The sequence below is a fragment of the Chlorocebus sabaeus genome, chromosome 4 (assembly GCF_047675955.1).
Source record: "Chlorocebus sabaeus isolate Y175 chromosome 4, mChlSab1.0.hap1, whole genome shotgun sequence".
NCBI classification, from domain to species: Eukaryota; Metazoa; Chordata; class Mammalia; order Primates; family Cercopithecidae; genus Chlorocebus; species Chlorocebus sabaeus.
This window is the reverse complement of record NC_132907.1, coordinates 28,966,239-28,987,906: the sequence shown is the minus strand read 5'-3', so window position 1 is coordinate 28,987,906 and position 21,668 is coordinate 28,966,239. Positions and strand designations below refer to the sequence as shown.

Genomic DNA, 21,668 nt, shown 5'->3' with positions numbered 1-21,668 from the left:
CATCTTGTTCAGTCTCTTCGTTTTACAAACAAGAAGACTGAAACTCAAGAAATAGTAAGTAGCGTACTCATGTCAAAGAAAAACTTAGCACATATTTTATTCTTTTCCGTGATACTGAATTGAGGCACTTTAGTCTGAGCTAATCAGCCCTGTATTTTCATAGCAAAATCAGTGCTCAAAAATGATTTGCTGAAAGCAAAAATGTTATTGAAAGGCTAAAAAGAGTAAATATATTTAAGATGTTATGATTCGGCGGGTTTACTTTTCCTCAACATTTTAATTTTGAAAATAGAAAAGAGAGCCCGTGATTTAGAAAAAAATACAGATACTGTATTTTAGCAAGGTAAAGGAACACCTATTCAAACTTTTGTGTTGCTAATGAAAATAATTTAAAAACCCATTCTAAAAACATCTAGGTGGTTTACATTTGAGCAGATTTTCTAAATCAACACTCGGAATTTAAGCTTCAATTCTAGCAGAATAAGTGGAGAAAGGACTTAAAATCTCTGTCACAGGAATTACAGACATGTTATAATCGTACGTTACGGCAGCAACATAATATTACGAACAGCTGTTTATAATCATCTGGTTTATATGTACTGCTGCAGGGTGGCTGCACTCAACGAGTTTATGCAATGACTTTCTTGGATGTTTCTGAAGGAGGAGGATGTACAGAGAGTAGGCCCCTTGCACTATATGTGGTACATTCCACTTGTGCCTGATTATTAACTGGGATCTTTAATTGTTCTGAGCTTACACTGCAAAGTGGTTTTTTCCTCCCAGAGTCTGGAAAGAGCAATGAAAGAAAAGGCGGTCGATCTCGTTCCCATACTCGCTCAAAATCCAGGTCTAGCTCAAAATCGCATTCTAGAAGGAAAAGATCACAATCAAAGCACAGGTGAGAATTTCTGCTGTCATATTTAAATTTTATTTTAGTTTTGTATTTAAAATATTAAGAGTTATGAGTTTTTGTCAAAATATCAGAATTTAGAAATTTTAGTAGTGTACACCTGAAGTGTGATCACCATTAAATACTGTTCTAATTGTAATTCTGTAGTTGAGAATGAAATTTTGTCTAATGATATTTAATTTTTAAATATTTGAACTTATCTTTATTTTTAGAAATTAATTTTGTGTCTAAAGATACTCTATTCCAGATGTTTCTAGGAGTAAACTAGTCTTTATATAGAAGTGACAAAAGCTGTTTTCATTCTTCATGTCGAGAAAAGGGAACATACTTAGTGACTATGCTGAAAATAATTACTCAAGTTGCAGCTCTTTTGTTTTCTTTTCCCAGTCTATTCCAGGTCTGGGGAACACCACCCCAGATCTTAGTTTCGCACAGTTCCCTATTTTCAGTACCATGTGTCCAAAGGAACACTTTGAGTCCTTGGTATTGCTGGTGATAAGAGCCTCCTCTGCCCACTTTTGGACCTGAAACACAGGAGTAACATGCAGTTTCAGCTTCAGTTATAGTACTTTGCTTAAGCTCTCTTATTTTTCATCATAGCTTTGTCCTTTTGATTATCTGTCATTTCTTTGTCTTTGGTATAAAGGGAACCTCAAAATGCAAACTTGGCAATACCATCTTGATTGGAAGTACCCTAAAGATCATTACTAAAGTTACAAATTTTGTTGTGTTTTTTAAGGTACGGAGGGGGCTGTTGTTGAAATGTGAAAATATATATAGTGGATCCTAATTGCATGTTATATGTACATATGTACTCGTACATATGCCTTGAGAGAACAGAGAGGGAAGAGTATATCTGTGTATGTTGGGGTTTTAAAGAAGGAGAAGGGATTTGGGGGAGGGAAAAGGAACCAGTTTATTGTCCATTGTTTTACCAGCAGGCTCAGTTTACTTTTTTGTGTGTTTGTGTGTGTTGATCAAGGAGATTCAAAGAGTGAGGAAAAATAGGATGTTCTTTCTTAGATTCTAGTAAACAGGTATACACCAGATATACTAGTGTATACTTGTCTATCCTTAGTTTGCAAAATCTCCTTTAGAATTTGGTTTTACTGCCTTTATCCAAGGACTTACAGTAAGGCACTTTCAGAACCAAGTGAAGGAGGTTGTTTCATGTACAAGAAATAAGGCAGTGCAGCAGAGGCCAAAATTAGGAAAGGATAGTGCAACAGAAGCTGCAGTGGTACTAGACTGTGGATATTTCCATACGTTGACAGGATGTGGTGAGGGTAAAGGAAATCAAGGAAATAATAGAATTGGTCTGAAGAGTAATATTACAACTTCTTTTCTGAGGAAGATTGATGACCTGAATCTCATTGTGTTGATTGTAAGAGAGAGCTAATGTCCAAGACTGGAACGAGTTGAAACTTGATGATTAATAACATTGTTGTTTCTTTGATGATCTAAGTGAAGTTTTATGTGCTTTTTGAAATTATAGCAAATAATTTTGCTATCTACTGTGAGGTTTTTGTTTTTAAGTATATACATATATTCCCCCCTCCAAGGGTTTGTGGGGGAGGGGTTATTCAGTCTAAACTGAAATTTGTTGATTAGTATTCTTATTTATGGGAGTACTTTTGTGTAGATCTGTCTATACAAATGTACACAAAAGGTCTACGTAGCATTAGAAATAATGTATATATGTTCCTTTGTTGTTGTTTTTTTTAAATGCAGTCTCAGTCTGTTGCCCAGGCTGGAGTGCAGTGGCTCTATCTGGGCTCACTGCACCCTCCACCTCCCAGGCACAAGTGGTCCTCCCACCTCAGCTTCTTGAGTAGCTGAGCCACAGACAAGCACCACCACGCCTGGCTAATTTTGTATTTTTTGTAGAAACGGGGTTTTATCATACTGCCCAGGTTAGTCTCGAACTCCTGAGCTCAAGTGATCCTCCCGCCTTCGTCTCCAAAAGTGCTGGGATTACAGGCGTGGTATACATGTTCTTAACTGGCATGTGTACATACATACATATTTTTGTCAGCATATTCTGTTTTTGTGCATGCATGTGGAAGTGTAGCCTTAAGTTCATGAACAAATACAAAAGAGAATGAGTTCTCTTTAAATGAGAAAAAAAAAAAAATCCTTACCTAAAAACATTTGACTTGAAGATTCTGACCTGGAAGGATCCCGCTATCCCCCAGAAATCAGGAAGGGGATGATAGGCCTTTCTTGTCATTTCCTCCTCTACTAGCGGAAGTTGATGTTCTTGAATCTCACCCTGACCTATTAGTCTTAGCACGAGCGTGGGTTGCAGGAACCCTTTAACTTAAAGGCCCACCTTCTACTTTTTCACCATTTTCAAATGCTTCTAGAGCCATGCTTCCTACCTCCCATCCCTCCCCCCACAGCCTTTCCCTGTTCCTTCCCCTTCTTATGGTTAGAGAGAAGAAGGGGTTTCTTGTCACTGTGACCTTGGCTAGGACTAGGGAGGTATGTTTCCATTTTGTCCAAGTTTTGATGCCTGTTTTATTTATTGAGACATAGAAAAGATGGATAGTACTATAATTGTTATAATTTTAAGTTTATAGATTAGCACAGGAACTACTAGACATTTTATAGTATTTTAATGGAAAACAACTGATTTACAAATGAACTTTGCAGCATAATGGTAAGTTGCTGTTTATTTACAGTTTAATTTAAAAATATGATTTTACATTATTCAGAATACAACTTCTCATTAAAAATGAGAGCTACTAGTGATAAATCTTTAGTTAGGTTAGATCTGCTCTTGACTGCTTTTAGCATTCTTAATCAGAAAACTACTAGTGGGTAAGATTGACATGAAAATATTTAATGTCACAGTTAAAATGTAATAATTACTCTTAGTCACTGTCTTTTGACATCTCAGCTGCAGGGTAAGGTTGGAAGCCAAGTGATCAGTGCTTTTTATTATTAACTTATTTATGAGAGTTATACTTAATTTTTTAAAATAAGTTTTTTTGCTTAAGGTTGGAAAGCATTGCTTTGAGGAAAACAAAAGAATTGTATTTTTAGCAAGGACAGCTTAAAACAAATCTTATAGTAAGACTTTTTATTAAGTATATAGAAGCAAAGGCACTTTAAAAGATTACCCTGTGTGGATATCTGTAAATGGACTAATAATGTTCTCAGTTTTTCAGTTTTGCCTTAACATCTACTCCTTAACCTTCATGGCTCTTAAGTTACTAGTGATAAAGATTTCAGTAAGCTATGAATTATCTTTTTGTATTAAAAACGTGGTATATGATTTCTTATCTAGGGTCTTTGGAAAAAAATGAAAAATAATGTATGTTGAACCAAATGAGGCTAAAAAATATATATATGGAATGAAGACAATTGTATATTATTTTTAAAGCCAAATAGTAGATAAGTAGTTTAAATGGAAATTAGCTATTGAAATTTTGATTTGTAGTGTTGATTAGTATTTTAATCAACATTTTGACTAAACTGAAAAATGTGTTAAAAACAAAAAATGATTTTGTTATTAATGAGGATTATTTGGAGGTTTTTCTGGTTCAGAGCATACCACAAAGCATGGTCTTTTTCTTTTTTCTTTCCTTTTTTTGAGATGGAATCTCACTCTGTTGCCCAGGCTGGAGTGCTGTGGCGTGATCTTGGCTCACTGCAGCCTCTGCCCCCTGGGTTCAATTGATTCTCCCACCTCAGCCTCCCGAGTAACTGGGACTACAGGTGCATGTCACCATACCCAGCTAATTTTTGTATTTTTAGTAGAGACAGGTTTCACCACGTTGGCAAAGCTGATCTTGAAATCCTGACCTCAAGTGATCCACCTGCCTCGGCCGCCCAAAGTGCTGGGATTACAGGTGTGAGCCACTGTGCCCGGCCCAATTATATTTCTTTTACTGATAATTGCTCTAACTTAATTTATTGAAACAGGACTATCAAGATGAGTTTTAGCTGTATAAAGGATACTTACGGAAGTTCATACAGCTTCCTTGGAATATATACATAAAGATACAAAGTTTACATTTAATGTTACCTTTTAATAATGATGACATTGAGAGTTAAGAGTTTTAAACATTTACTTTTTGCTAGAGAATACTCCACAGTTTTATATACATCATCAGTTTTAATCCTCATGACAGCCCTAAGAGATGTAGGTATGATTCCTAGTCTACTTTATAGAGGAAGAAACTCAGGCTTGGAGAGGTTAAGTGACTAGCCGGAGTTCTCACAGGTAGTGTGTGGCAGAGCTGACTCTCAGAGCCAGATTGTCAGACTCCAAAGCTGTTGAGTCTAATCACTTTGCTATTTAAGTTGTGTGCGTCTGTTTTGTTAACATTTTAGTAAGTAGTTAGGATACCTTATTATGAAAAAAATCAAATTCTCAAAACACTTTTTCAGTGAGAAAGGGGGCCTAGTCCAAATTAAAATAACAGTTACCTTCCCTGCAATTGAACGTTTCCTGCAGTTAAAGGTTTCTTTTCATACAGGTTGAGACTCACAAATTTGAAAATCTGAAATCCAAAAGGCTTCAAGATCCAAAACTTTTTGAATGCTTTCGTGATGCTCAAAAAAATGCTTACTGGAGCATTTTGGATTTTTCAGTTGTGTGTTTGGGATGCTCAACCAGTTTTATACATGGTACATGTGTGTATGTATATAATGCAGATATTCCAAAATCTCCCAAAATGTGAAATTCAAAATACTTTTGGTTCCAAGCATTTCACATAAAGGGTACTCAACCGGTAGCTGTGATTATAGTTACACATAATTTTATAACTTGATATAGTTAAAAAATCAAGGCATTGTAAATCCAATATTTGATTATATCTGGTTTTAACTTATGATTAATGATTTTTATTTTCCTGTCACAGTAGCGCTGTCATTAGGACTGTGCTTCCTTATATATTCTTTTTGTTTGTTGACAAACAGTACACATTCACAGGAACTACTGAACCATGTAACCACTACTCCCTATCATGATGTGTTATGACCAGATTACATGCAGGTCAACAGGGAAAAATCTTCTATACTGATTAGAGGCACAAAATGACTAGCAAAAGCCACATCTGAAATAACTGTTAAATTCTTTGTTTCTGTCTCTGTTCTAGACAGTGAAATATCCAGGAAAGTTTCCAGTAAACGTTGGGATTATGTAACTAAAGTATTATTTAAGAGAAAATTTAAAAATATTGTCAAATACTGTTAGGACAGATTTTAAGTTTTCTTGTTTGAAGGATCGTAAATTCTTAAAAGTTGAAATTCTAAGAATAAGTTTTGATATTCTAACAATTTGTTTTTCTTTAGAAGTAGATCCCATAATAGATCACGTTCAAGACAGAAAGACAGACGAAGATCTAAGAGCCCACATAAAAAACGCTCTAAATCAAGGGAGAGACGGAAGTCAAGGAGTCGTTCGCGTTCACGGTGAGTTTTAGAGAAATTAACAATAATTTTTTTTTTCCTCAGAGTTCTATTAGTGCTAAGGGATAATATTTTAATTGGCTTCATTTGTTAAAAATCTGTTGTAGTTTAGGTTTTTAATGAGAGAAATGAAACCTTTTTTATTGTTTTAGTAATCTAGTATTAATATTGATTACTATTGATTTGAATCTGATGTCAGTGTGACTCATGAGGTTTCCAAACTACTCACTTCAGCTTGTATAATATTAATAGCTTTGTTTAGCAGCTTCTTGTACACCTGAGCTTCATGAAAATGTATATGTAAATGTCTGTAGCTGCTATCAATTGTCTTGTGTTGGTAATTGTTGAAGAGAGAGGTCTTTTTGGAGGTGGTAGAATTATTTTAGTTACGAATTTATTTATTTTTGCTTTTAAAGGGACAAGAGAAAAGACACTCGAGAAAAGATCAAGGAAAAGGAAAGAGTGAAAGAGAAAGACAGGGAAAAAGAGAGAGAGAGGGAAAAGGAACGTGAAAAAGAAAAGGAACGGGGTAAAAACAAAGATAAAGACCGGGACAAGGAACGGGAAAAGGACCGGGAAAAAGACAAGGAAAAGGACAGAGAGAGAGAACGGGAAAAAGAGCATGAAAAGGATCGAGACAAAGAGAAGGAAAAGGAACAGGACAAAGAAAAGGAACGAGAAAAAGACAGATCCAAAGAGATAGATGAAAAAAGAAAGAAGGATAAAAAATCCAGAACACCACCCAGGAGTTATAATGCATCGCGAAGATCTCGTAGTTCCAGCAGGTTTGATGATGCTTAAAATTTTTACAAAGGGATTTGCTGATGACAATTGGAAACAAAAATTTTTACGGAGGGAGAAAAGGTTACTGTATGCAAGTGGAACCTGTAAAGTAATATAAAAACATTTTCTCCTAATTTCAGAGTAAACATTTCTTTAGCAGAGTGGAGAAAGAGATGATACTGGACATTATTTGAAAAGTTTTAGCTATTCTTTGTAACCACTATTTTAATAGAATAATAATAATTGTTATTTTCTTAGAGGGTGGAATGGCAGGGAAAGGTCACTTTTTAAAAAATGCACAGTAAGAATTTGCCTCTTAGACTTTTTCCTGGACTTTTCTTGAATGGTGTGATTAATTTTAATATGTAAAATGGTTTCTGAAGTTGCAGTGTTAGCCTTCTTTGTCACCTAAGTTAATTTTTATCCTTATTTTGTTAAGTGCATAACATTTAAATTTTGGTTATGTTTTATTTTGTCACTTTTAGAGGTTAGAGTTTTTCCTTAGGACTGTGATTTCAGTTTATTAATAGGTTTACTACCACCAGGTGGCAGCAGGTTGCCATAGTAACAGCTGAACAATGAGAACAACCTCGAGATTTGAGATTATCTAAACCTACATCCTTTACTTCAGATGATACCATGACTATAAATGGAAGTTCCTAACTTGTACTACACTATCTTAAAAATATTAAATATATATTAGCACATTTTTAAAGATATTCTTAAGATGGTTTTTTAATAGAAAATAATTTGAGATCAAGGAATATATGTTTCTCATTTTTAAAACTTGTGCTTTAGTAGTTTATTTTTAATACCAGCCTTTGACTAGATAATAAAAGATAATCGTAGACCTTTATTGTGCACTTAGTGTATGCCAGACATCATGTCCGCAGACTTTTTCATGTCTCACCTTGTTTAATCCTCACAACAGGCCTGGGAGAAGATTATCATCATCACTGTTTTAAAACATGAGGAAGCTGACGCTCTGTACAAGAAGTATAGTAACCCTTTTAGTTTATTTTAGAGATTAAGTTTGAGAATTCTCTCACTAGTACTTGGTACTTACTTTTAAAGACTACCTCAGAAGCGCAAAGTTGAAAGCAATAGTATATGTTAAAACAAGGCTGAAAATAAACAGATCACTGCTTTATTTCAGCACGTTGAACCACAAATTGAAGAATTAATGTAACCTCATTTGCTGTGGGTATCGGTTTGAGCCTTGTAACTGCACCTTTACTGCAAAGTGATTTTGTTGATTCTGAGTCACATGTGCCTTTGTGTTTCTGTGATTGTTTAGACATTACCTTTCACAGCACCAAATACTATTTTAATTCCTTTTTAATAACTTGAATTTACTTTTTCTGATGACATGGGAATATTTAACTTTTTCTTGGGCCATTTTAAGTTGTTTGGTGTAGAGGAAAGTTCAAGTGTTCACATTCATTCCTAAATATATATGTATATATTTTTCGAGACAATGTCTTGCTCTGTTGCCCAGGATGGAGTGCAGTGTCATGATCTCGACTCACTGCAGCCTCTGCCTTCCCGGTTCAAGTGATTCTCGTACGTCAGCCTCCAGAGTAGTTGGGGTTACAGGTGTGCACCACCATGCCTGGCTAATTTTTGTATATTTAGTAGAGACGGAGTTTTACCATGTTGGTCAGGTTGATCTTGAACTCCTGGCCTGAAGTGATCTGCCCTCTTTGGCCTCCCAAAGTGCTGGGATTACAGGTGTGAGTCACTGCACCTGGCTCAAATGTATTCTTCAATAACATCTGGGGCCTTGAGAATAAAAGATGACTGACATTAGTTCATAAAGGCAGCAATTTGGAATATTTCATGCTTTCAGAAGAGCTTGGTAAAGAGTTACAATTTCTTTCTTTGAATTTTTTTTTTTTTAGACAGAGTGTCACTTCGTCACTCAGGCTAGAATGCAGTGGTGCGATATCTGCTCGCCGCAACCTCCGCCTCTTCAGTTCAAGCGATTTCTCCTGCCTCAGCTTCCTGAGTAGCTGGGATTACAGGCGTGTACCACCACACTCAACTAATGTTTGTATTTTTAGTAGAGATGGGATTTCACCAAGTTGGCCAGGCTGGTCTCAAACTCCTGACCTCAGGTGATCCACCCGCCTCAGCCTCCCAAAGTGCTGGCATTACAGACTTGAGCCACTGCGCCAAGCCAAGAGTTACAATTTCTTGTCTTTTAGCATTTTTCTGCATTTCAGATGTTCTGATTTGTTACTAAATGAAAAATATTTTAACTGTTCAAAAAATAGTTAATATTTTTATTTCTAACATTGTCTCCTAATTTATACTTTTAAAGAAAATGATATTAAAGAATTTTTTAATGATTAAAAGTTACTGTCAATAAAGGTGATACCAAGAAAGGGAAGGAGAAAACAGTATTTATTGAGCACCTACTCTGTGTCACACTCTATGCTTTGTACATTACAGATTTTATCCTAAATCCTCAACAACCTCATAAGACTTAAATTATTAATTGTCTTTATTTTTCAGTTGAAAAAACAGATTAGGTTAAGTAATATGATCCTGGTTGTGTAGCTGGGTAAGATGTGTAACTCAAATTTAAGTCTAAATCTCACCAACTTTAGTTGTTAATACTATTTCTTTCTCAAGTAATTGTCTAGCTTGCTGTTGTGTATGGGGACTTTCCTCTCCTTATCATCAGCTAGTGGGTATTAGACATTCATTTGTACATACTGCTTTCTGAACAAATAAGTAAAACAATTACACTGATCAAGGCAGAGCCATTTTGTGTAATCTTAAAGTCTGGAATACACTGACATTCACATGCTATGTAAAAAGTATTTTTGGTTCTTAGGCTGAGCTGTTAAGAGAATGGCATTGATGTAATGAAATAAGGTATCTAATTTCCATTTTAGGAAGTGTAATTTTGGAGTGTCGGGAATAAAAGTGGAGGAGAGAGTCTTAGGTAGAGGTAGAATTGACTTCTGTTCTCAGAGTTCTTGAACTTTGTATTTTAATGTCTATTATATATACCGTGTGAGCATTTTTTATTTTAGAAATGAAAAAGTTTGAAAATATTTTATTAGTCTCTTAGAATCAGTTTCCTGAGATGGTAAGGATAACATGAATTCCAGAGGATTTGGTTTTTCAGCTATGTGGTCACTGATTATCAGAACTTGTGAGACAGATCATTGGATATGTCCTCATACCATATCCCTTAAATTATAGACCTAATGAAGTTCCTTGTTTTTGAGTTGAAGTAGTTTAGAATATGTATCATTTGCTAATCTGATAAGCAAAATGGTTAATAATGAAAACGTAATCTATTTTATAATTATTCCTGTCATACTTACATCTCAGATTGTAACTATTTTGCTTAAATCTAAGCAGCTTTTACACTAAATTTTGAATTAATAGAACAACAGTAATGAAATGATAGGAGGTTGGAGGGAAAAACAATTTCTCTAAAATGATAGTAATGTAAATGCTTTTTAAAGTAGACATTATTAATAATTGGGTATAGAAAGTTCACATTTTACAAGCCAATTTATGTTTCAGTTCTTGAAAAGGGCCTGTTACTTTATTATAATCCACAGTGGGGCAGTGAGGAGCTAGATACCTGACAAAGTATTTGATAAACAAAACATGTTTTAGCTACTAAGAAAGAACATACTTGAGAGAAGCAGAAACACCATTAATATTTTTTCTACTGAAGAAATTGTTCGAATAAATGAGGTGAAAAGGAGGAGGTCTTCTACCCTTCCTAATATGAAGTCTTAGATGATGTTTTCATCAGTCTGTAAAATTTATGATTCATAATTTGACCCACTCTAAAGTTAGGTAATTAAACATGTTCATAAAGGACGTAAGTTTAAACTGGCCTCTAAAAAATACTGTTCATATGAGAATATGAAGGACCCTTTTGCTTTTGTGTGTTTGAATTGCCCTTTATTTTAATTGCTGTTTTTAAAAATGATGTATTTTTGGCTTTCAGGGAAAGGCGTAGGAGGAGGAGCAGGAGTTCTTCCAGATCGCCAAGAACGTCAAAAACCATAAAAAGGAAATCTTCTAGATCTCCATCCCCTAGGAGGTAGGTTGGAAACTTGTGCTAAAACTAAACAGGAGAAAGCAAGAAATATTTTTAAAAATTTTAAATTTCTCTATTTTTTAACTTTATATTTTGAATGAATAATATATATGCATCATTCAGAAATTAAAGATAAAAAGTTATATATCAGGAAGTCTTAATTTCCACTCGTGCCCATCTACACTGTCCCCATAAGTAATAATGACTTCATGAGGTTTTTTTGTATATGTTTCCAGTTTCATATACAGATAACAAGATGAGCATGTATCATTTTTTTCTAATACAAAAAGTAACACAAAATACACACTGTTGTGCACTTGCTTTTGTCATTTAACTACCAGGAAGTCTTTTTGTCACTTGACGAGGTCAGAGAGAGCTTCTTCAATTCCTTTTTATAATTGCATAGGCTTCCATTGTATGGCAGTACCTTGGTTATTTAACTAGGCTACAGTAGAAGGGGTTTTTTTGAGTTTTCTTACCATAAATTATGTAATGCTATAATGAATAACTTTGGACTTAAGTTGTTTTTAGTGTGCATGTGTGTAGGAAAAATCTGAAGAAGTGGCATTGCTAGGTTAGGTAATAAGCATGTTTGTGATTTTTGAGAGCTATTTCCAAATTATCCTCTATAAGGGTTTGCAGCAGTTTGCAGTCTTAATTATGAGAAAAGTGACCACTTCATACATTTGAAAAGCCATTTGTATTTCTTTTTCTGCGAATTGTCTGTATACTCTGCCCATTTTTCTGTTGGCCTTTTTGTTTCCTTTTCTGTTTCCAAGAACTCTTTTTTTATAGGGAGTTTATTGTTTAGTGATGTGATTATAAATATCATTCTCAGTTTGCTTTTTCTTTTAAAAAATGGTGAGACTTGATTTTACAAAGGTTTTTCATTTTTAAAATAACTTTCTCTTTTTCTTCTATGACTTCCTATGTGGGTCAAAAACTGATAAAAGGCTTTTCCTATTCCAAGATTATGATAGAACTTTTTGTTTTTCTTGAACTTTTGTGGTTTTATAGACTTACGATGACAAGTCTTCTGTCCAGGAATGTGGTGTATCTGATGAGACTGGGCACGTTCAGGGTGATAATGGCTGTAGACAAGGAATGTGGTATATCTTATTAGGCCATCCTTAGTGTTTTCAGGAGTATTTCAGCGTTTGTTTCATACAGGGTTTATGCATGTCTTAATTCCTAGAAATTTTTGTTGTTGCTGTTGGAAATGAGATATTTTCTTTCATTATGTTTAATTGGAGGTTAGGTTTGTACGTAGGAAAGTTATTGATTTCTGTATATTTATTTTTTTAATCCCACTGCCTTACTAATTGATAATGGTTTTTTAGATGATTTTCTGTGATTTTCCAGCAGAGGGATCTTTTGTTTATTTGCTTATAGGTTTTTGGCTTTTTTGAGAATAACGGAAGGCTTAGGATACTGTAGATGCAGGCCATATTTGTATTTTTGAAACAAATGCTTTACCCAGGAAAGTCAAAACTTTTGTCTTACGAACTGAAATTACACAAAAAGATACATTCAGAAAATGTCACTCCTGTCTCCATTCCTTCTGCCTTGTTCCCATTCATCCTGTGTAATTGACCAATCATTTGATTGTCTTTTCTTTGTTTCTCTTTGCAAAATGAGGCAGATACATATTCATTTGGTTTTATTTTCTCCTTATTGCAGTACATAAACAAATCTTGAATATTCGAAAACTATTAAATAGGCTATACCAAACAGTGTTTTATGAGAACGTATGGTGCCTCTGCCAAAATGACTTGTGTATCATTAAGAAACTAACTGGGGTCAGGGTGGAGTAGGTCAGGTTGTAGGTCTCATTTATGTTACTTTGCAAACCAGCTTACTGTTAATGCTTATTAACAATGCATTATTTTAGATATCCAGTGTTAGAAAAGGATATCTTGTCAAGAATATAATCGATCTTCAATTGCTTAGAATTTAACTGACATACCAATATTCTTATAGCAGAAATAAGAAGGATAAAAAGAGAGAAAAAGAAAGGGACCACATCAGTGAAAGAAGAGAGAGAGAACGTTCAACATCTATGAGAAAGAGTTCTAATGATAGAGATGGGAAAGAGAAGTTGGAGAAGAACAGTACTTCACTTAAAGTAAGCAGTAGTCATTCGGTGTCTGGCACTTGAGATTGTTCTTTATTGCATACAAATGGTTTTAGACTGAAAGCTCTTTGGGGAACAGTGTCTTGTACATTGTTGGCATTTTAAAATATTTAAAATATTTAATTGGTAATTAAAAAAAGCTAAATGTTGAAGAGATAAGAGCCAATTAAAACTAAAATAAAACTAAATTAAATCATAACGTGGCATGCAAGAAAAATTTAAGAAATCAACAGTAACAAATGTATTTGATTTTATATAGATAGTATTTCTGCCTGATGCCATTTTCCTCAATTTATGTTTTAACAAATTTGAAAAGACTTTGTGTGGTTAACATTAGGTTTGTTGTGTTAGAATACCTAATGGAAAACCACATTCCACCAAGTGAGCTTTTTTGTCACTTGGATAAATAAGTAGTTGTGAATTAAGTTACTTACACTGGTAAAGTATATTTGTATTTTGAAATTATGAATTTTGGAACATCTGTCTTACAGTTTTATATACTATAATACTGATAGAGGATTATCATCATCATCAATAACATTGATAACATTTATTAAGCATTTACGATGTTCTGGACACTGTTTGTTCTCATTGAATTCTCGTTTAAATTGAGGGTAGAAATTGGAGTGTTCTTGAACAGCCTTTTCCAGGAGGCATAATGACTTCCTTTTCTACATTTCCTTATTTTTGCTGCATTGGTTTCTAGATTAAAAATATATCCTGGCATCCTTGGAAATTATTTCACTCTTTCAATAGATCTGTCTCACTTTTTCAAGTCTGTCAGCAACATTTATGGAGCACTTGCTTAAAATTTCTTTTCACCCATTCTAATTTAATTTCCATGGATTGTCCATCTTTTATGAGAATACAAAGGGGAAATTGATAGTGTTTGCGTATTCTTTACATGTGAAAACGTAATGGGAGAAAATAATACCCAGTTTTTTTAATTCGCAAAAGATAAAGTTTCACATTTTTGTCATAATAGGAGGCAGTTCTTGAGGAAAATAGTAAATGCATATGTTAATTACTCTTTGTAGGAGAAGGAGCACAATAAAGAACCAGATTCAAGTGTGAGCAAAGAAGTAGATGACAAGGATGCACCAAGGACTGAGGAAAACAAAGTACAGCACAACGGGAATTGTCAGCTGAGTGAAGAAAACCTCTCTACCAAAACAGAAGCAGTATAGGACTGACAAGTGTACCTCTGCACTCAATGCTGGAATCAAATCCAAAGCTTTTAATTCTCTCAACAGGATGTAAACAGGAAAGAAATCTAGTTGAGCGTAAAGATAGGATCTAACAGCTTTTCCAGTTGTTAGATGACTTTGTGACCATCTTGTTATTGAGTAAGAAAATAAAGCATGGACATCATGAAAATAACAGATGTTACCCAAACTCATCTTCTAAAAATCTGTGTATTTCCATGGTGGCTGACACACTTGTCACGTGATTTGTTAGTGTTTGCCAAGAACCATTGCAAATAAATTGAACATCAAAGATCCAAGTTTGTACTATCCCTAAAGACTGGAGATAAGCATTGGAGGCTTTTTTAAAAAATGCTAGTTACTGAATTTTGTATTGTTTTACTTTTTTTTAATTTCAGTGTATACAGTTTGATGATGTGCTTGAAATTGGTGCAAATATATACACACCCTTGTAAGTGCAAAGTATGTAAGAAGTTTTAACATTTACTTCACAGGACTTATGGTGATTGTGTTAAATTCTCACTATTGTGTTTTCTTTGGCTCACTGTTTAGGACAGTTTTTCTTTAAAATAGTTTTGCAGATTAAAATTGCTTAAATAAGTGGATTCAAAAACTGACAATGCATGCTACTGTTCTCTTTCAAAAGGAAGAGCAACTGTGTTGAATACTAATAATGATGAATTAGTATTCAGTGTTTAGAATCATTGGGTCTACCTGCAAAATGAGCATTTCTTTTTAAATTTTCTTGACATTTCCAAGCTTATTATGAATAATATTGCAGTGTGTCTTGTCAGCTGTAGGTGGCAAAGGTGCCCTTATAAAAAGAAAACTGGCTTTTCAAAATGGGCTATGGGAGCACAAGCTGAAGCTTTAGTGCCTTCTACAATGTGGTATACTGTTTTCTAGAATTTTATATGTGCTAGTCATTCTCAATTCATACGGAATCTAGATGGATATTTCATTCATACCTGTAGAGAAGTGTGTAAGTGGTATGTCAGAACAGCTTCTTACTGATTTCACCTGATATGAGAAGGAAGTCCTGTTTTCAAGAATGACATTAGAGTCATGCAGCTTTGGGACCATCAGTTTTATACTGTGATAATTGAAAATGAAACATGTTCTTATTTTCCTTAAATAGAAGGAAACCCTTTAGTTCTCTACATTGGATGGCCTTATTACCTCTCAATCATCTTTTCATAAATGATGTGCAGAAATTGTACTTAAGGACTTAGGAGTATATGGGAGGTTATTGGTTTTATGTTTAAGGATACGTTTACTTGAGTTTAAGATACAGGTCATCCATCATTCTTAGGCTCACTTTTTACAGAAGGTATGCAAACAGTAAAGTGACAACACTGCTAATGTTTTTCCCCAGTACTATAACTTGTGGTTTCTGAACTCATTATTATTGTATTTTCAAAAAAGTAATACCTTTTAATTAGTGTATTAAAAATTAAGTATAATTATTTTAATGCAATCTAATACAATCAGATTACTCAGTTGCCTTACCTCATGGGAAGAGTTACTTTTCTAGATCTAAAAAGCTGAATAGCATGTTCGTTACTTGGTTTCAACTAGAGTTTTCTTTTAATGTTAATAAGATTGAAACTTTAGTATTTGGTGGGGAATGGAAAGAGTTGCCCTTATTGCAAGTAATGAAGCCTGATTTGATTATGAAGCTGCTTAATCACTCTTCATGTGTTCAGAATTACTGTTTTTTTTGTTTGTTTTTCCTTTTTGTCACTGTGTACATTAAAATTTTGGAAGATGCTTTACTATGTAAAGTATAGATGGTCATTTTAATCATTCAGCCACATATGGTTGGCTGGTAAACAGCTTATTCTGATACAAGAATGCTTGGGTGCATATGGAAAGATTGTGAAAGTGTGTGTCTTGCATCAACAGCTGTCTTATTTATGATATATAAGTAGAAATAGAGCAAATGTTGTTGGAATCTGTTATTTTTAGTACCATTTCTTTAATAAAGCTAAGTATTTTAGAGGAAAATATTTGTTTATGCATTTCAAAAAAGCATTTTAGTTTTATCCTGCTTGTTTTAGTTGGCATTGAGATTGTTGTGACGTGGAGAGTGTGTGTTTGTGTGGTGTCTATAAAACAAGTCATTTAAGGTATGAGTGTTTTCTTGTACTCTGGACCTATTACATGTTTTTTTATGTCGGTAATTAACATTTAATTTGGTTCCTGCTGCTAATTATTTTCTTTGCTGATATTTATTCAGCTTTAAAATAATCTTACTATAATCTTGAAACACTGATTTGTAAAAACTAAGAATGAGTAGGAATACAAGAGATCTGGAGAAACAAATCAGATTGTTATTGGGGTTTAACATTTTCTTATTTGGGCTTATGGAAGCAAGGCATTCTAAGGTCTAGAGGGATGTGTGGGTGTCCATGTGTGCGTACGCGCACGTGTGTATCTGTTTGAGACATACTTTCTCTGTTGACTTAAAAGAGCTCATATTTTCATTTGTTTATTTTCTTTCAGGGTATTTTGTTTTTTTCTTTAAGACTTCTTTTTTTTAAATCCGAGGTAGATGTTGTCAGATAAACTTGAGGTAAGGCCAAGAAGACAGACATTTTATACTTGATACTTTCTGTAATTATCTTTTTTAGCTTGATTACATAGAGTACACGCTGTTCCTTAAGTTGTAGTTGCTATTTATCATTGTAGACAAATTCTGTTGCCTTTCAGCAACGTATACTGAACTAGTATCATAAGATGGTGCATCAGTTCATAAGCTAGTGCATCGGTTTTGTGTCAAAACTTTCAAATCCTGAAGTTCTGCAGTTATTGTCTTAGTTATTTTCTATCTAATTAGCTTATAATTGCAAACACTAGTCAGCTTGTGATCTCTGTGTTTCAAGTTCTTTTCTTCAAGAGGTTCAGTACCTACTATGTTGATCTTTGGCAGTGCCAGAGGCTTAAATTTTGACATGCTCAATTAAAAATAAACACTGGCGTTTATAATGAAAAGGTTTTTTTTTTGCCGGCGGGGGGCAGGGGGGTGGTCCAAGAGAATTTATTTTGTGATAGTATTAATTTTCAAGACCTTCAGTCATTCCTATGTCTATGTTGCTATCTTTATTTTAAAACTTAGAACCCTGATCAAACTCCCCTCTCAAGTGAAGATACTGTGTAGATTCAAGAGTTATAATGTAGAGTAATAGGCCTTTAAGTTTTTTTTCAATCTTATTAGAAATAAAGAGCATGATTTAATTATTGTTGAATTAGCAATTAAAATGAATCCCTTTGGAGGGATGGCATTGAATAACTTACGATTTCAGTGAATCATTTATGTTTTCATTGGAAGACAGTATCTGATTTTAACTGGGTGCATTATGAAGTAGAGCCATTCCTACGAAGTAAATGTGCAGTGCCCATGTGTTTCTTGTGTTTAAATTTATTTTTACTACATACATATTATTTTCTCATGTTTATTTACTAATGTAATTTTCACTTTAGATTGTTTATTTTCAAATTTTAAAAGCTAGTGCTCTTAAAAGAGCTAAATTATATTTCTGGAAGCAGGAGTTTAATATAAATGTAGTAAAATTTTAAAATAAAATTGACTTCCCTACTTAGTCTTGGGTTTGTGGGTGAGTTTGTTTTTAGTACACTTTTATTGGTGGTTTTGCGTGAAGAGTGAAACGTTTTTATTATTACTTTTCTTTTTGAGACAGGGTCTCACTGTCACCCAGGCTGGAGTGCAGTGACATGATCATGGCTCACTGCAATCTTGACCTTTCTGGGCATGGATGATCCTCTCATCTAAGCCTCTTGAGTGGCTGGGACCACAGACATGTGCCACCATGCCCAGCTAATTGTAGAATTTTTTTGTAGAGACAGGGTCTTGCCATGTTGCCTAGACTGGTCTCAAACTTCTGGGCTCAAACAATCCGTCTGCCTCAGCCTTCCAAAGTGCTGAGATTACAGGTGTGAGGCACTGCACCTGGCAATACATTATTTTAAAAGTAAACGCTAAGCCATTTATGACTTTGGTTATATTCAGTCAGTTGGATTTAGTAACTACTAACTAGCTTTCTTCCATTCTAAAATACTTTTATAGTTTCTAGCAATTAGTTTGTTACAATTAGCTTATATCAGATATAACATTTCTTAATATAATGTTTATAAAAGGTTTTAAGTCTGTTGCCTGATTTTTAAATTTATATCTAGTTAACATTTTAATTTTGAAAATTGCCAACTTTTGGGAGATTTCACATATTTTACCTCTAAATTTTATTTTTCCAGGATTGGTATGGAGGAGTAGTACCTTGTATTCTTGGTTTATTTTTATTTGCTAGACATAATTTCATAACTATATATGTAAGTATAAATTCATAAAAATCGCACTGAAAGAATGGGTTGATTTCAACCATTTTGAGGGTACTGGTAGGTAACACACTGTTGGGGAATAAACTAAAGAATTTCTGATTTCTACAGTAGATTTAAGTATGAAATTTGAGTATACTGTGTAGCTGTGTAGATCAACTTAATGCTTAAAAAATTACCTCCTTAATGATTAGGTTAATAGAACAGTGTTAGATTATCAAGGGAAGAGTTTGGAATGTAAACATAAACATGCTGCATAGGTGGTGTTTATTTGTGAGTAGGACTATTAAATGGTACTAGTAAAGATTTATCAAATGATGCTGCTATTATGTTGCTATATTTTTAATAAAATGAAAATCTTAAAATCTTGCCACTGTTGAGTAGTAATTTCAACTATTTCTGGAACAGTTATTTGCATATTTACATCTTATTTCTGTAACTGAAAGGGGATAATAGGCTTTTCCAGGGTTCAGGATTACTACCAAAAATGGAAGGTTTTGCATACTGGGCAATCTATGTGTTCTGTGGCAGTTAACTCTAGTCAAGGCTTTTCATATTAAACATTTTGCAGTACCCAAGTAAGTGATAGCTGCTCTCTGAATCTCCCTTCCCCCCAGCCCCCACAAATTCAGCTTCTTGCTAGGATATTTGTACAATGAAAACTATCACTTTGTCTTTTAACAGTAGGTGGAATGCCTTCTCCCATTTATAACAGGTGTAACTCTCCATTTGGTGAAAGAGCTGTGTGCTCAGGGTGGTCACTTAGGTAAGACAGCCTATTAGCCTATTAGTCTAAAAAAAAAATTACCTGTTAGATAAATTTAGAATCCTGCCTGACCTGTTGGCTTAGCTGGCCTAGAGATGTTGAGGCTATGTATATTGATTTATCTACATAGGCCAGCTATCTTAGCTGCCTTTTGTGGCTAAAGGACATGAGCCATTTTGGTTTTCTTTTCTCTTTTTTTCTTTTCTTTCTTTTTTTTTTTTTTTTTTTTTTTGAGGCAGAATCTTGCTCTGTTGCCCAGGCTGGAATGCAGTGGTGCTGTCTCAGCTCACTGCAACCTGCACCTTCCAGGCTCAAGCAATTCTCGTTCCTCAGCCTCCTGAGTAGCTGGAACTACAGGCTCCCACCACCACGCCCAGCTAATTTTTGTATTTTTAGTGGGAATGGGGTTTTACCATGTTGGCCAGGCTGGTCTCAAACTTACGGCCTCAAGTGAGCCTCCCACTTTGGCCTCCCAAAGTGCTGGGATTACAGATTTGAGCCACCGTGCCCAGCTGCCATTTTGGTTTTCAGATGTGTTAAACTGCATGTGTAGGGGTGGGAGAGCAGAGGCCTTTAAAATGCACCCCTTGCTGGTAGTGGGTTTGGGTTTGTGTGTGTGGCCTTCTCCACAGGACTTCTTAAAAGCAATGCCAGGTTGGAATAGAAGCTGCTTTGAACAGCAGACTTCTACCAAATCATAATTACTTAAGGAGTACCATTATAGTAATTTAGTTTTTGTAATTATCATTTTCTTACCTTGGGAAGAACATGCTAAGATTTGCAGAAAAGTATCTCTTTTAAAAAGTATACTACTGAATTTAATGTAGTAATAGTCACAATTGATGATGAGAGGTGGTAAATGAAATATATAGGCATGACCTTCAGTACCATGTTTCCCTCTCTCGTGAGCTTCAGTCACCTTTTCAACTATCTAACACTAGGAACTCACTAAATATCAGCTATTACAGTACTGGGTATCTTGCTAGAACTCTAAACTCATCTCATTCCAAATAAAACATTGAATTTCCAATCCCAAGTGTATGCCTATACTGTTTATTGTCTTTCACCAGCACTACCATTTTTCTAATTCCACATTGCCATCGTTACAGGCATACATGTTTTTATTTTTTTATTTTATTTTTTTGAGATGCAGTCTCACTCTCTTTCCAAGGATAGAGTGCAGTGTGCAGTGGTGCAATCTCGGCTCACTGCAACCTCCACCTCTTAGGCTCAAGCGATTCTCCTGCCTCAGTGTTCCGAGTGGCTGGGATTACAGGCATGCACCACCATGCCCGGCTAATTTTTGTATTTTTAGTAGAGATGGGGTTTCGCCAAGTTGACCAGGCTGGTTTCAAACTCCTGACCTCTGGTGATACACCCACGTTGGCCTCATACTGGGATTAAAGGCATGAGTCACTGGGCCCAGCCACATACTTCATCTTATGGCACTTTGCAGATACTGTATTTTTACAAATTAAAGGTTTGTGACAACCCTGCGTCTGACAAGTCTGTGGGCACTGTTTTTCCAATAGCGTGTGCTAACTTGATGTCTCTGTCACGTTTTGGTAATTCTTGCAGTGTTTCAGACTTTTTCTTAAGGTGATCTGTGGTCATTGATCTTTGATCTTACTATTGTAATTGATTTGGGAGTCCACAAACCGTGCCCATGTAAGATAGCAAAATAATTGAGAAATGTTTGTGTTCTGACTGCTCCACTGACCGGCAGTTCTGTCTCTCCCTCCTCAGGTCTCCTATTCCCTGAAACACAGCATTATCAAAATGAAGCCAATTGATAATGTTATCATGGCCTCTAAGTTTTCAAGGAAAGGACAAAATTTCGTGTCTCACTTGAAAGCTAGAAATGATAAAGCTTACTGAGGAAAGAATGTGGAAAGCCCAGACAGGCTGAAAGCTAAGCCTCTTGTACAATGCAGTTAGCCAGGCATGAAAGCCGAGTTTGAATTTAAAGAAGTTAAAGGAAATTAGAAGTACTACTTTGGTGAACACATGAATGATAAGAA

The 21,668-nt window shown here is 34.8% G+C and overlaps 1 protein-coding gene across 6 annotated transcripts in view; it reads left to right on the top strand.

The window, feature by feature from the left end:
• The window catches only part of SREK1 (splicing regulatory glutamic acid and lysine rich protein 1), a 38,553-nt gene extending 19,303 nt beyond the window's left edge, over nt 1–19,250 (top strand). For 2 of the 6 annotated variants that reach the window (XM_073014722.1, XM_073014724.1), the window contains 7 exons: nt 784–898; nt 6,215–6,334; nt 6,748–7,116; nt 9,016–9,138; nt 11,097–11,192; nt 13,170–13,314; nt 14,361–16,535. In XM_073014722.1, coding sequence (XP_072870823.1) covers nt 784–898; nt 6,215–6,334; nt 6,748–7,116; nt 9,016–9,138; nt 11,097–11,192; nt 13,170–13,314; nt 14,361–14,510 — 1,118 coding nt within the window. In that variant the 3' untranslated portion in view covers nt 14,511–16,535. Of the gene's footprint in view, nt 1–783; nt 899–6,214; nt 6,335–6,747; nt 7,117–9,015; nt 9,139–11,096; nt 11,193–13,169; nt 13,315–14,360 lie in introns of all 6 variants that reach the window. The other 4 variants (XM_073014723.1, XM_007974087.3, XM_007974080.3 and 1 more) reach the window with 4 other exon arrangements.
• The last annotated feature ends 2,418 nt before the right edge of the window (nt 19,251–21,668 follow it).